The sequence below is a fragment of the Parus major genome, chromosome 18 (assembly GCF_001522545.3).
Source record: "Parus major isolate Abel chromosome 18, Parus_major1.1, whole genome shotgun sequence".
NCBI classification, from domain to species: Eukaryota; Metazoa; Chordata; class Aves; order Passeriformes; family Paridae; genus Parus; species Parus major.
The window spans coordinates 9,094,028-9,107,117 of NC_031786.1; the positions used below are offsets into that span (position 1 = coordinate 9,094,028).

General features: G+C 50.7%; 1 protein-coding gene across 1 annotated transcript in view; it reads right to left on the reverse strand.

Moving 5' to 3' along the window:
• Positions 1–1,395: 1,395 nt before the first annotated feature.
• The window catches only part of LOC107212609 (heparan sulfate glucosamine 3-O-sulfotransferase 3B1-like), a 32,019-nt gene continuing 20,324 nt past the window's right edge, over positions 1,396–13,090 (reverse strand). Inside the window, exon 2 of the mRNA XM_015646093.3 lies at positions 1,396–2,792. Within this exon, the coding sequence (XP_015501579.1) occupies positions 2,174–2,792 (619 nt within the window). The 3' untranslated portion in view covers positions 1,396–2,173. The remainder of the gene's footprint in view (positions 2,793–13,090) is intronic.

The following is a 13,090-nucleotide window of genomic DNA, read 5'->3' on the forward strand; positions in this document are numbered from 1 at the left end:
TCACCTCCTGTGACACATTGCCACGAGCCCAACATTCTCCCAGCTTTTATCTGAACTGCAGATGCTGGGAGGGACCATGGTCTGATGGAGCCAAAGCTCTGTGACCATCTCTGATCTTCTCATGTCATGTTTTGTGTGAACACTGAGGGGCTGAAGGCAGGCAGGGAAGAGAAGGGACTGTTGGGGGTCTGTGTGGTGCCTCACCCCCTTTCTGCTGTCAGGTGAAGTGTTTATGCACGAGACATTGCCAAAAAAGCCTTAAAATGGGATATTAATGGGGGAAGGGGTGAAAGCATCAGTGGAGGTAGTGAACATGGCACTGAGCTGTGCCACACCAGGACAGAGCACTGAGCACTGTCTGGCTTTGGTGCCACCAACCCATCAGCACTTCTCTACCAGCTGGGGCTCAGGTGGAGCTTTGCAATGAGAGCTGTGGCAGAAGCTCCTGTGGCCTCGGGTTAAATGAAGCTTTCATTCCCCTGGGAAATGGGCCTGGCATGCAAAACCCTGCAGGTTCTTCAGGGGACAGGGAGGTTCCAGGACTCTGGATCTTTGGGAACAGAAGGTGTTGAGTAGGAAGGAGGTTTGGGGCAGCCTGGAGAAGATGTGGCTCAACACATGCAGGGGAACTCAGTGCCATGAGGCTGAGTGGGTCACCAGACTCTTTTCCTCACCTGCAGAGGTGGAAATGCCTCCCTCTCCTGCAAAATTGTAACTTCTGATACAATTCTCTTTGGACTCTTTGAAATCTCTGCTCTGCTGGGATCTTATTAAGATCTTGGCTGGCATGCAGACAGCCAGTGAACTTCATCCCCAGGCTTCTTCCTGATCACATTCCTGGGGGATCCCCACTCTGTTTTACCCCCTCAGGTACTTTTCAAAGTTGTGCTCAGGAGAGGGAGCACTGCTGTGTTGTTTGTGCAGCACCAAGCTACAACTGGGTACTCCCAAAGCTCACAAATGCTGAAGATCAAGAGCCAGCAGATAAATGAGCCCATGGTAATTAAAGACTCTGCTTCACTAACAGATTTCTGTCACTGAAACATTTCCACCAGCTAAAAAAAACGTGGTAAAAGAGATTTGTTTTGCCTGATACTTTTTAAAGCCCTTCACAACTTTCCAGCTCCCCCCTCAGTTCTCCTTTAGGAAAGAACTATTGTTTTCTCATTCCTCTTTCTGGACATGATTATTGTTCACTTTTTTCCCAACCAACCATTCCTCCAGTCTATTTAAGACTGACCCAACTGAAAAGATCCATCTTTATGGCTTAAACCACGTCCACTGAAGTTTCCTGCATATGCCTGGTGGGGTGGTGGGTCCCCCCCAACACCTTCAGGGTGTGCCACGAACATCATCTCAGTGTGAACCTTCCCTCCCACCCCCAAAATCCCTTCAGATGGGCCCCCCTTAGAAAAAAATACCTTGGAAAACCATTTTGCTGTCAGAGTAGCAGAAGGGATGCAATAGGGAGCACTGGTTTGGAGCCAGCTCCTGTGAATGAGGCCTTTTGACTACCTGGCAATTTTCATTATAGAGTCGAAAGAATCATTTGTGTTCTTTCACTTTTGGCTACCAAGATTATTTTGTCTCAAAACAAAACAAAGGATTATTGGTTTTGGCTTCCTTAAGAGGAAAAATAAGTTTGGCTGATGAAAAGAGCTTGATTTAAGGGGGGTAAAAGTAAAACAAAAAATTGGATAAGTGGAAGTAAAATTCACCAAATGTTTCATGCAATAAAAAAATCCCTTGAGGTAACATTTGGAAAGCCAAATTAGGTATTAAGCCTCCTTTGTTTTATTGTCAAAAGTGGTGAGGTCTGGTGAAAATGGCACTTGCAAGCCAAAACCTGGCTGAACTTTCAGGAAGACTCTGAGCTACCCCTGTCACTTCTAAAAACTCTGCACCTGTGTTTTTTTACAGAGGCAGTGCTAAACCCTGGGCCCATTGTACCAACAAGACCAGGCTGCTGTTCACAGCCTCCTTTTCTGGATGTACACAGCACCTTTCTCTGAGAGAAGAAAGGAAAAAAGAAAAAAAAAACCAAAACAAATCAAGAGCAAATCATGTTTCAGCACAGCTATTTTTTTTTCCCCCCGTATTTCCCCCCTCTCTACTGATAGGTAAAAAAAATATATATATTATATTATATTTTCCTTTTCTTAAATTATTTCTTTCAGTCCCAGCCAAAGTCCTGCCCTGTCATCTGGTAGAACTTCATGTTGAAGGGCCGGTAGAAGTCCCTCAGCCTCTGCACCACCTCCTGGTCTATGTCAGGGTGGGTCCTGCCTTTGGTCTTCCCCAGGCAGTGGGGTTTGCTGCTGCCCTCCGCCTTCTTCAGGCACGGGAAGCCCTTGGTTTTGTTGAAGTAGAAGTGTTTGTCAGTGATGATCCTCTTGAGGCCCAGAAAGTCCTGGACCCTGCCCAGCTCCCCCGCAGGGTCGCTGATGAGCCTCTCCCCGCTGACAAAGAGGATCTGCCCGATGGGGAAGTAGAGGAGCCAGTTCTCCAGGTGCTTGGCATAGATGCCAATCTGGATGGCGCTCCATGAGGTGTCAATCAGGCCTGTAGTCCTGTTTTTGAAGGTCAGGCTCTCAAAGGTGGGGATGTCAGGCTTCTTGGAGAGCGTTTGGGTGTAGTCCGAGATGGCTCTGGTCACGGGGTCCCGCACCACCACGATCAGCTTGGTGCCCTTGGACATGGAGGAAATGCGGGCTGGGGCCTCCTTGGTCACAAAGTAGCTGGGGGTCTTCTCCATGGTGATCTGTCCCTCCAGTGTCCTGGGCATCAGGTCCCTGCCAGAGGGGGAATGAGGGACACGTTAGTGCCAAAATCCCCGGGGCAGGGTCGGGAGCTGGACGTGGGCAGCACCCTGGGGATGTCCTGGGGATCAAGGGCAGGATGGTCCTGAGCCTCCTGCCTCTGCCCCAGCCCTTCCCTCCTTGCATTTATTATCAGGAGACCCATAATGCTCTGACTCTGCAAACACCTGAACTCGTCCCTGACTCCTCACTTCCTCTCACTGCACATTTACCTGGAATTAGACCTGAATTCATTTTGCCTGTTCAAGCCCTGCCCTCTGGATGGGATCTCACCTCCCTTCTTGAAACAGCAGGAGCACATCTCAACCATCCCAATGTCCTATCCCTTTAAATTCCTCCCTGCACACATTGGGGTTTCCTGCACAGAGGCTTAAATTCCCTGGAATAACAGTGAATTCCTGGAGTAGCAACCCTCCCTTCCTGTAGGACAGAGGAATTTTCAAGGGCCAGGATGCAAGACTTTATTTTTTGGCATTTCCAAAGAGGCAGCAAGTTGATGCCACATAAAAATGTGCAACATCAGCCCCCTGACCTCAGCAATTTCCTTCTTTCACCCAAGGACATCCTGCACACTGGCTGCTTTGGGGAGTTCTGCATTGAAGTGGGAAGGGGTTGGGGGCAGATCCATCCTGCTTCATGGTCCCCTTGAGAGTTCAGAGCCCTCCTGGGCCAGGATTGGGTGTGATTTACTACAGAGCCACAGGATTTGGTGGCTGGGTACCCTGAGCCCCTTCATGTTAAACAAGGCACAGCAGGAAGGTGTAGGAGCCCTAGGAGCAGGTGAGCTCCTGTCCCTCTCCTCCTCATCCCACCTGCATGGCACAGCACATCCCAGCCCTCACAGCCTTCACTCCAACACCACACCCAGGCAGGAGCATCCACAGAACGCCAGGTTCCCACCCCCTCTGCTTACACACAAATCCATCCTGCTCTTCCCACGGCTCCCATCCTTCCTGGGGGAATGGGGGATGGATGGGGGCTGGCTGCAGCCTCAGGGAGCTTCACCACCATGGCACCAGCAGTTCTCATGGCAGTGCAGCCCCCACACCCACCCTGAGCCCTTGCCTTGGACCCCGTGTGTGGGGGAACTGCTCCCTCTGCATCCATCGGGCAGCAGCAACATCTGCTCTGCAAACCTGTGCAATATGCCAGCAAAATTGAACCCATCTATCAAAAAAAGCAACAATGAAAAACCAACAGCAGCTAAAAACAGCAATAATAACCAAACCCCAGGCTGTTGTTATTTTACAAACGAGAGAGAGCAAGGAATGGCCCTTCCTGGGACAATTCCCTTTGCAGCCACATCACACGGGGCTGAGCAGACACAGGCCCAGAGCAGTCAAACCTCTGCTGAGGGTTCCTGTCTGGGGGAAAATCCAAGAATTTGGGACATTCAGGATGGGGAATAAGCAAACTGAGGAGTGTGAAAGACCTCTCGTGCATCCTGAAGGATGTGAAGATGAATCACTGCTGATAATAAGTGTGGCATTTGCTGAGCAGGCACATAATTCTCCAGTGGAATTTGCCATCATTTTTTGCCAATTTGCCTGATGCTGCAAAAGACAAAAGTGTAAATGGTTTAGAAACAGGCTGGCCAAATTCTTGGTGGCTGAAATAAATAGAGGTAAAATAAATAGAAGTACCAGAGTCTGAGTGCCCCTTCAGCTGTGGAAACCCCCAAACCCCACTGCCCTCAGCTGGGAGGAGGTAACAGGAGGAGACCTATGCTTTATCCATGTCTGTGGATGTCTGATACCATCTGGAAGGAGGCAGGACTTTGCTCTGGACCAGTGCAGCTGGTTCTGCTCAGGGCAGCCTCACTTTTGACAATGGCATGGAGTGGCAGATAGGACAAGGGGTGATGGCTTTAAGCTAAAAGAGGGTGGATTTAGATTGGATATTAGGAAGAAATTCTTCCCAGTGAGGGTGGGAGGCCCTGGCACAGGTGCCCAGAACAGCTGTGGCTGACCCTGGATCCCTGGAAGTGTCCAAAGCCAGGTTGGATGAGGCTTGGAGCAGCCTGGGCTGGTGGAAGGTGTCCCTGCCATGGCAGAGGGCTGGAGTGGGATGATTTTTAAGGACTTTTCTAACCCAAAGCAGATTCTAAGAATCACCCTTTTCCCCCTCATGCACCAAGCCCACATTTCTCAGATGTGCTGGTATTGCCCTGCAACCACTGGGAGCACCTGAACCCTTGGAAAGGTGAAGAAACCAAGTCTGGGGAAGTCCCTTCCCCACTGCCTGCCAGCTCCATCCTGCTGGATGCTCACCCTTCCCTTCAGCTGCCCTGGCTGCAGCCCCAAAAGGGAGCTCAGGTCTTCACATCTTTGGGATAAAGGAGTCCCACAGAGCCGTGGACACAATGCTGGGCTCTCCCAGAGGTGCTGCTGCTGACTCTGGCAATCAGGACCTTCCCACTGCACAGCCTGTCAGGTGCTGCAGGGTTGTGAGACAGCAGAAGGCACTGCTGACCCCAACCCTGCACCCCAAAACACCTTGGGCTGGGGGCACCCTGCTCCAGCTGCTGTCCCCATCTTTGCCACAGGTGCTGGTCCAACCAGTGAGATACACACAAAGAAACGGTGGGGAAGGAAAAACCCCTGGGCAGGTGTCAGAGCATCCAAGGAGCCTCCCTGCTTTCATGGTCAGGATGAGCCGTCAATGGATGTGATAACAAACAGCCCAAAGCAAAGCACAAAGGGGAAATCCCTCTGTTAGCTGTGCCACAGCCTGATTTTCCTCCTGAGCAATGTCCAGGGTCTGGCTGGGGTTTGGGGCACCCCAGCCTGAGGCAGTGGTGGGAAAGGAACCCTGTCCTGGTGAGAAGTGCTGTTTTTAAGAAGTGCCACCGAAGGGAAATGCAGGGAAAGCTGTTATCTAAGAAATGCCCCACAGCTCTGAATCAGCTGTGGGACCTCGGCTCCTCTGAAAAGGGTCAGGAAGAGTCAAATCTGCTCCCAGAAACGCAAGACAGGGTGGATGGGACCCTTTAGATAGGGTGGAGCAGCAGGGCAGAGAGGGAAAATGAACTGAGGGGGCTTATTTCATCTCTGACTTCTCCACAGAAACAGTGCCAGGATTTCTGTCTCCAGGAAGGGGCCAGACACCGTGGTGACAGGCGTGTGACAGGCATGTGACAGAGCTGGCAGCCCTGGGGGAAACACAGAGCCTTCTCCATCATGAAGCTATCAAACAAGGAGGACAGAGCAACTGAGGCACAGCCAGCATCGTGGCTTGGTGCAACCCCACACCCCCAGAGGAGTGTGTGCTGCTCCCTGGACCACTGCTGCCACCAGCAACTCGTCTTCTTCTTCCCCCACCAGCTCTCTTTTTCTTCCAAATCATTTTAAACACTGACTCTGCAACAGGAATTTATAAAAAACCCAAAAGTGGCTCTCACAAGCAGTCAGTCCCCTTCCCCCAGCTCCAGCCCACACTCCCAGAAGTACCATTACAGCATGTTCAGATGATTGAAAAGAAAGATGCTCTAGCAGGAGTGATAACTTGATGTAACCAGGAGCGTGTATGGATGTATAAATTCAAAAACGCTGCCTAAAGAGATTAATTCCTCCCTCCCATGAGGCCAGCTGCTAAGCCCAGGGGCTGTGCTGCCCCAGCAGCTCTCACAAGGCTCTGCATTTGCTTTGATGAGCTGTGAGTGTACACAGGAGTTAGCTGAGCCTCCTGCTCTGCCCTCCTTTAGATCTCAGGTGAAATCGATACACGGAAAGATGCACTTCAGGAAACTGAGAAAAATTTAAAAAAAACCAAAAAACCTCCATGAGAAGCTGTGAGACTGAGGAAGCTGAAAGGAGAGGGGCAAAAGATCAGAGAGCTCTGCAAGGAAAATCACTCATTGTGTTGTTGGATGTAAGATCAAACCCAACTGGCATTAATAGCAAAAGGACACCCTTGCCACTGATTTTAATGATGGATTAAGCTGAGCTTGGAGCAAAATAAGAGGCAGGAATAGTCCTAGGAGAGGACTAGGGACCCTGGGTGTCTCCTATCCTCACCCATCCTGCTGCAGAGGCATTCTCTCTGCATAAAGACAACGCTCAGGGAAATGCTGGTGCTTTGGAGGGATCTGTGATACAGCTGCCATCTCTCAGAGGATGCTGCAGCCTCACAAAACAAGTCAGGGGCCTTGGAATTTCCTTATCTCTGCTCTCCCACCCCCACGGAAGCAGTGTGTGCAGGATGTGCCTATCACCTGCTGAAATACTCCTTTTTCTTTAGGCTGTGGTCAGAAGGGTGTCCAGCAGCACTGCTTCATTTCACCATCAGGAAAGCATTCCTGGATTCTTTGCTTCCACAGGACGTGCTGAGGTGCCTGTCCTGCCTCTGTGGCAGTCCCTGTGCCCAGTGCACTGAGGACCCTCCCAGAAAACAGCTTTTTACCACTTCCAGTACCCCAGAGGAGTTGGAGCATGAAGAAAGTAGATCAGCTATGAAGAAGATATTCTTTACTATGAGAATGGTGAGATCCAGGCTGCCCAGGGAAGTGTTCAAAGCCAGTGATGTCTTCAGTCAACTGTGATGGCTCAAGGGGATAAAACTTGGCATTAAAGGTGAATATCCAAGGTAAACCTGAGCATGGGAAATATCTGATTGTTAATCTCAAATAAGTCCAAGTAAGCAAAGAAAACACTTTACTGAAAAATGTTAGGAAGTAGAATAAATCTTAATGGCTGAAATCTCAAAGGAAGTTTTTTTCTGGTTTTTACTGTACATTATTGAGAAGCACAGATTATTTTCATTAGCAGGTAGAGACCCATGGACATCATGGAAGATTAGCATGTTAAAAATTATTTTAAATAATGTTTTACAGGGCTTGGAGCAACCTGGGCTAGTGAAAAGTGTCCTTGCCCAAGGCAGGGGGGCTTGGAATGGGATGAGCTTTAGTGCCCCTTCCAACCCAAACCATTCAGGGGTTCTGTGAACCCGGAGCACTGAGCTGTGCTGGGATGACAGGGACAGCTCTCAGAGCACATGGGACATGCTGACACTGTCAGGAACTCACAAAAGTACCCCAAAAACCAGACCTGGTGGCAGGCAGCCACCTACAGCTGTGCCAGAGCCCAGGCTGCAGGGACAGCCACTGCTGGGTGACTGTCCTGGTCACAGCCAGGGGACAAACACAGCACACCATTTCCACACCAGCTTCCCCAGCACAGCCCTCAGAGCCTCCCCAGCCCCCAAACCTGCTCACTCTGTGGCTGCTGGCATTTATTTGAGCAAGTCTCAGTATTTATGTGTCTCATTACATCTGCAGCCAGCAGCAGCTGTTTGCACACTGGGTCTGTCAGGCAGCATCTCAGCAAAACTGCCTCCCTCTCCCTCCCTTCTCTCCTTCCAGTTAAGCTCTCTCTGAAGTTTAGGGTGCAAATGCAGCCCTAAAATGCAGCTCCCAAAGCTCCTGAGGTGTCTCCTCCAGCCCCACCCAAAGCCCCAGCACTGCCCAGAGCCCAAATCCAGCCTGTGCAGCAGGGCAGGGGCTCATGCAGCCTGTGCAGGCACCCAGGCTGTGCCCACCATCACCCCTGGCACAGCTGTGTCCAGCCCAGGGGTGTCCAGGGGTGTCCAGCCCAGGGGTGTCCAGCCCAGGGGTGTCCAGCCCAGGGGTGTCCAGCCCAGCTGTGTCCAGTCCAGCTGTGTCCAGGTGTGTCCAGCCCAGGGGTGTCCAGCCCAGCTGTGTCCAGGTGTGTCCAGCCCAGNCCAGCTGTGTCCAGGTGTGTCCAGCCCAGGGGTGTCCAGCCCAGCTGTGTCCAGGTGTGTCCAGCCCAGCTGTGTCCAGCCCAGGGGTGTCCAGCCCAGCTGTGTCCAGCCCATCTGTGTCCAGCCCAGGGGTGTCCAGCCCAGCTGTGTCCAGGGGTGTCCAGCTGTGTCCAGCCCAGGGGTGTCCAGCCCAGCTGTGTCCAGGTGTGTCCAGCCCAGCTGTGTCCAGTCCAGCTGTGTCCAGCAGAGCCTCCCAGGGGCACACCAAGTCCAGGGGCACCTCCACTCCCTTCACCACTGGGTTTAACCATCTCAGCAGTTCTAAGAAAAACCACTCCAGGAATCTCAGTGCCTCCAAAAGGGACTGGGACCCCGGGCTGCCAGTGCAGGGCTGGAGGAAGAAAGAGCTGGGACCACCCCGTGCCAAGGTCACTGCCAGGATCCTTCCTGAGGAGCTGGGAAATCCCTAAGGAATGCCATGGACAATGCAGCTCGTTTGCTGATAACTCCAGAGGCCAAACTCCCTCCTGGAGCTGAGGCTGTGGCCTTGCTGAGGAGGAGCAGCATCAATCCTGGGCTGAGGGCAGGGAGCCGAGCCGAGGAGGCAGCGGTGTCCCCGGGATAAGGGGGTCACACACCCCCAGGAGACCCTGGCAGAGCTCACAGAGTGACTCCCTGGCAGCTCCCCCGGCTGCAGAGCCACGGGGCTGGGGAGTGAGGGGCAGCATCTGCACGCAAAGAGGGGGCTCTGCTCAGCAGCCCCTGCCCAGCTCCTGCTCTCCTGGGAATGAAGCTCGTGTGGATCAGAGCTAATTACAGCACGCAAACCCTCTGTCTAATTGCTCTGATTAATTATTGACGGGCTGAGCTGCTGCTCTGAGGGCAGCAGGTAATGGGGAGCGCTCTGCCCAGGCACCTGCTGGCCTCCTGCCTCCTTGTGCTGAGGAGTGATCCCAATGTCCAGGCACCCCATGGCCAGTCTGGGAGAGAAAACTGTGCCAAGAGGTTCCCAAAAATCCACTGTGCTGGAAAGCACATCTGGAGACCACCAGTGCCTAAGTGCTATTGACAGGCAGAAACTCCCTGATGTCATTAGCCCTGCAAGCCATTGATTTTCTCTGCTGGAACAAGAAACTCATCGGAGCCGAGGCAATCGCAGGTGGCACCACCACCTCCTCTGGGCTGTCCAGCTGGGCTTTGGAAGAGGGATTTCGGGGCTGTTTTCTTTCCAGTGGCTAATTGCTGGAAAATCCCAGCCCTCTGCCTAGCAGGAACAGATGAAGAGCCCCAGGGCTCTTGGTCACAGCCCCTTCAACATGTGTCCATCCTTTGTATGGGAATGGAGACACCACCAGGCATCTTCTAAAGGATCTTTCTCTGCCAGGGTTGGGGCTGGGTTCATCTCTGCAGTGCTTCCCCCTGGGGCTGGCCATGAGCTCTTTCACCTCAGCTCCCCTCTCCCAGCAGCTCCAGTGAGCAGGGCCAGGCACTGGGATGGACAAATTCCTCCTGTCCCCATCAGACCTGGACCCAACTCTCATCAGCTGTGGCTGTGCAGCAGCACTCTGCACCTCTCCCATGACAGCTGAGCCCCAGCAGTGGGCAGAGCTCCTCACACAAGCCATGAGCCACTCGCCAAATTCCTGCAGCACCAGCTGATTCTTACAAGGGAGAAAATCAGGCTCACAGCGATTTCATCGCATTTCCAACGTAGTTCCCAAATGAGAAGTGATTTTTCATTACAGCCTGCTGACTCTCCTCTCTGTCATGTTATGGCAAAGCAGGATTTTCCAGCTGAGACAATGGACACGATCCTTTTGCATCCTTGCTCCCTGCCCTTCTCCCTTGCAAGTGCAGATCAGGAGTTCCCTTTTGCCATCCCACCACACACGAGGGTCACTCACTGCTGGAAGAGGACAGCAAGGACATGGCTGGACATGAGCCCCATCAACCCAGCACTCACCTAAAATAGAGTTTTGCTGGGAAGTCCTTGCCTGTTTGTCCACTGCATGTCTGCACCATGGAGAGGGAGCTCCCAACCTCTTTCCATCACAGAGAAGGATGCCAGGAGCCACAGCCTTGCCTGGGATCAGCACAGCCTTCAGCCTGGACATCACCTTCCCCAATTACAGTCTTAAACCACCCAGTTTTGGCACCTGCATTGCAATTTTTTGTTTGTTTTAAAGATGTGCCTGTGTGGGCTGGGGTTTATGCCCAGGCAGGATGTGAACAGAGCAGGAGTTGTTCTGAAAAGTTCAAAGAGTAAAGACCGAGGGATGAGAAAAAACAGCTACAAATGGCCCAGCACTGATATAAATAAATCTCAATGTAATTTTTCCTCCCTAAGGGCTCAGGTACATCCTCCCAGGAGCTGCTGCTGGTCTTGGAGGGACCAGGGCTGCACCTTCCCCCTCCTGGACCCAGGAGAACCCTCTTGATGTCCTCAGCCTTGTCCTCAGCCAGGACAGGAGGCTCTGTAATAGGGAGAATATGGAACAACCTCCATCCCCAAACCAACAACCCCCTCATGCCTCTCTCACTCAAAGATCTCCAAGACCACACATTTCAGCCCTGACTAAGCAAATCATCCTAAGGAGGAAGGTTAAAGAACTGTTTGTTATTGGAATTGTCTCCCTCTTTAGGATTCGTTTTTTGATAAATTAACTCCAGCTTCATTACTTCATGATATATTTCCCTTGACATTTAATTATACTTACCCCAAACACATTAAGCCAATCAGTCTGAACAGCTTCTTATTAATATGCAAATTTCTCCTTTGAAAAGCCATGAATCTGTGAAAAATCTCTACAGGCTTCAATCAAGGCCCTTTTGGGAAGTTGGGAAGTTCCCTGAGAAGCACCCTCCTGGCCCAAGGCAGGAATCCAGCCCCACAGACACCTCCTGGTGCCTGGTTTGGGAATGGGAAAAGAGGATGTCAAAGCACCTTCTCAGGTCTGGAGCTGTGAGCAGGAGAGGTTGAATCTTGCAAAGCAACACGGTGTTGGCAGCTCATCCCCATCCAGCACCTTTCCATGGGAACCACTGCTTGTCCTGAGTGCAAATCCTCCCTCCCCTGGGACCACAAATGGGAGCTTCATGTGGGAGCTGCAGAATATTCCCTGAAATATCAGCTTTTAGCAAAACAAACAGGAATCTGGTTCTCCTGGTGCCATGGGCAAATGGGACATGATTTGCATTAGGCAAATAAATTGAAACTACACAGTTAACCATCTGCCCTGGAACAGATTTAAGTTTTGCTTTGAAGCCTCCCTCCACTCTCACATCCATCTGAACGCTGCAGGATTTGCTGCTGGGAAACCAACTGGGAATTAATTCATTGAATCACTCCTATAATTGGAGAGAAGAAACATCAGTGTAGGCACCACAGCCCTGGTGGCCTTTGGCCTCACGGATGTGTTTCCTGTGGATTACACCAATGGACAAACCACAAAACTGCCTTAAAACCTCCCAGAGCCTCCAGTTCCCACCAAAAGGCTTTAGTCACCAAACCAAGATGATTTCCTGGGAGCTGCTGAGTTTCACATCATCACCTCGAGAAAAAGGTCACCCATTTCATCTTATTTCAAGAGAAGTTGCAGGTTTTCTTAAAAAACATCTGATTTTCTGTAATTTTTTTATATTCCTTACAGTTAGACATCAAGATCAGAAATACACTGCAATCAGTGTACTATATAAATAGTCCAATTTTGGGAAATGGCTCTCATGAGCAATAAAGAAACCCAATTTACTATGCACTATAATAAAAATATCTCTTTTACCATATAAATCAAACCAAAGTGAACAGATAAAAAAAAAAATAAACTCAACCCCCCTGGTTTCTGCCCACAGGCACAAGGAGACGGCCCTGGGGAAGGGCTTGCCTGCCCTGTATAAATATATACAAGAGCAAATCTGTTAAAAATTGCAGCCACCACTTTGTTTTCTAAAGGTCCCAGTTTATCCTTCGTCAGAAGAAGGAGGGCTGGGGAGAGGTGGGCCAGAAACACAATCCTTTCCTGTATAAACACCGTAGTCTGTGCTGGCTTTAAGTGCATCATATGGCCTATATTTTATATGTGTATACAGTGAGAGAGAGAGAGAGGAACAGAGATTTTTCAAGCCAGTCAGAGACATAAAGTGATCTTATATCATCTAAAACCAACAATCAGACTTGGACTTCTGGCAGTTTTCCTTGCAGTCGTCCCTGCCACCCCCCTGCCCCTTCCTCCCAGCTGCTGGAGCACACTGCTGCCTGCCCCCATTATTTTTCACAAAGGCATATAAATCACTGTGGAAACTCTTATTATCTTATTTTCCCTCTGCTTCTCTCTTGTCTGTTTGGAGAAAAATTAATGCATTTGTCTCTGGAAAAATGTGCAGTCTCTATAATTCAGTTTTAAAACAAGCACAACTAGCAAATGGATAGACCTCCGTTAGGAGACTCATTTTTCATGAGAGTAATTGAACCCTTCCCTTCGATTTTTCCTTTGGGTGTTAAAGACAACTGATCCCTTCCTGGAATTTGCTTATGTCTCAGAAAGGTGGAAAGACAG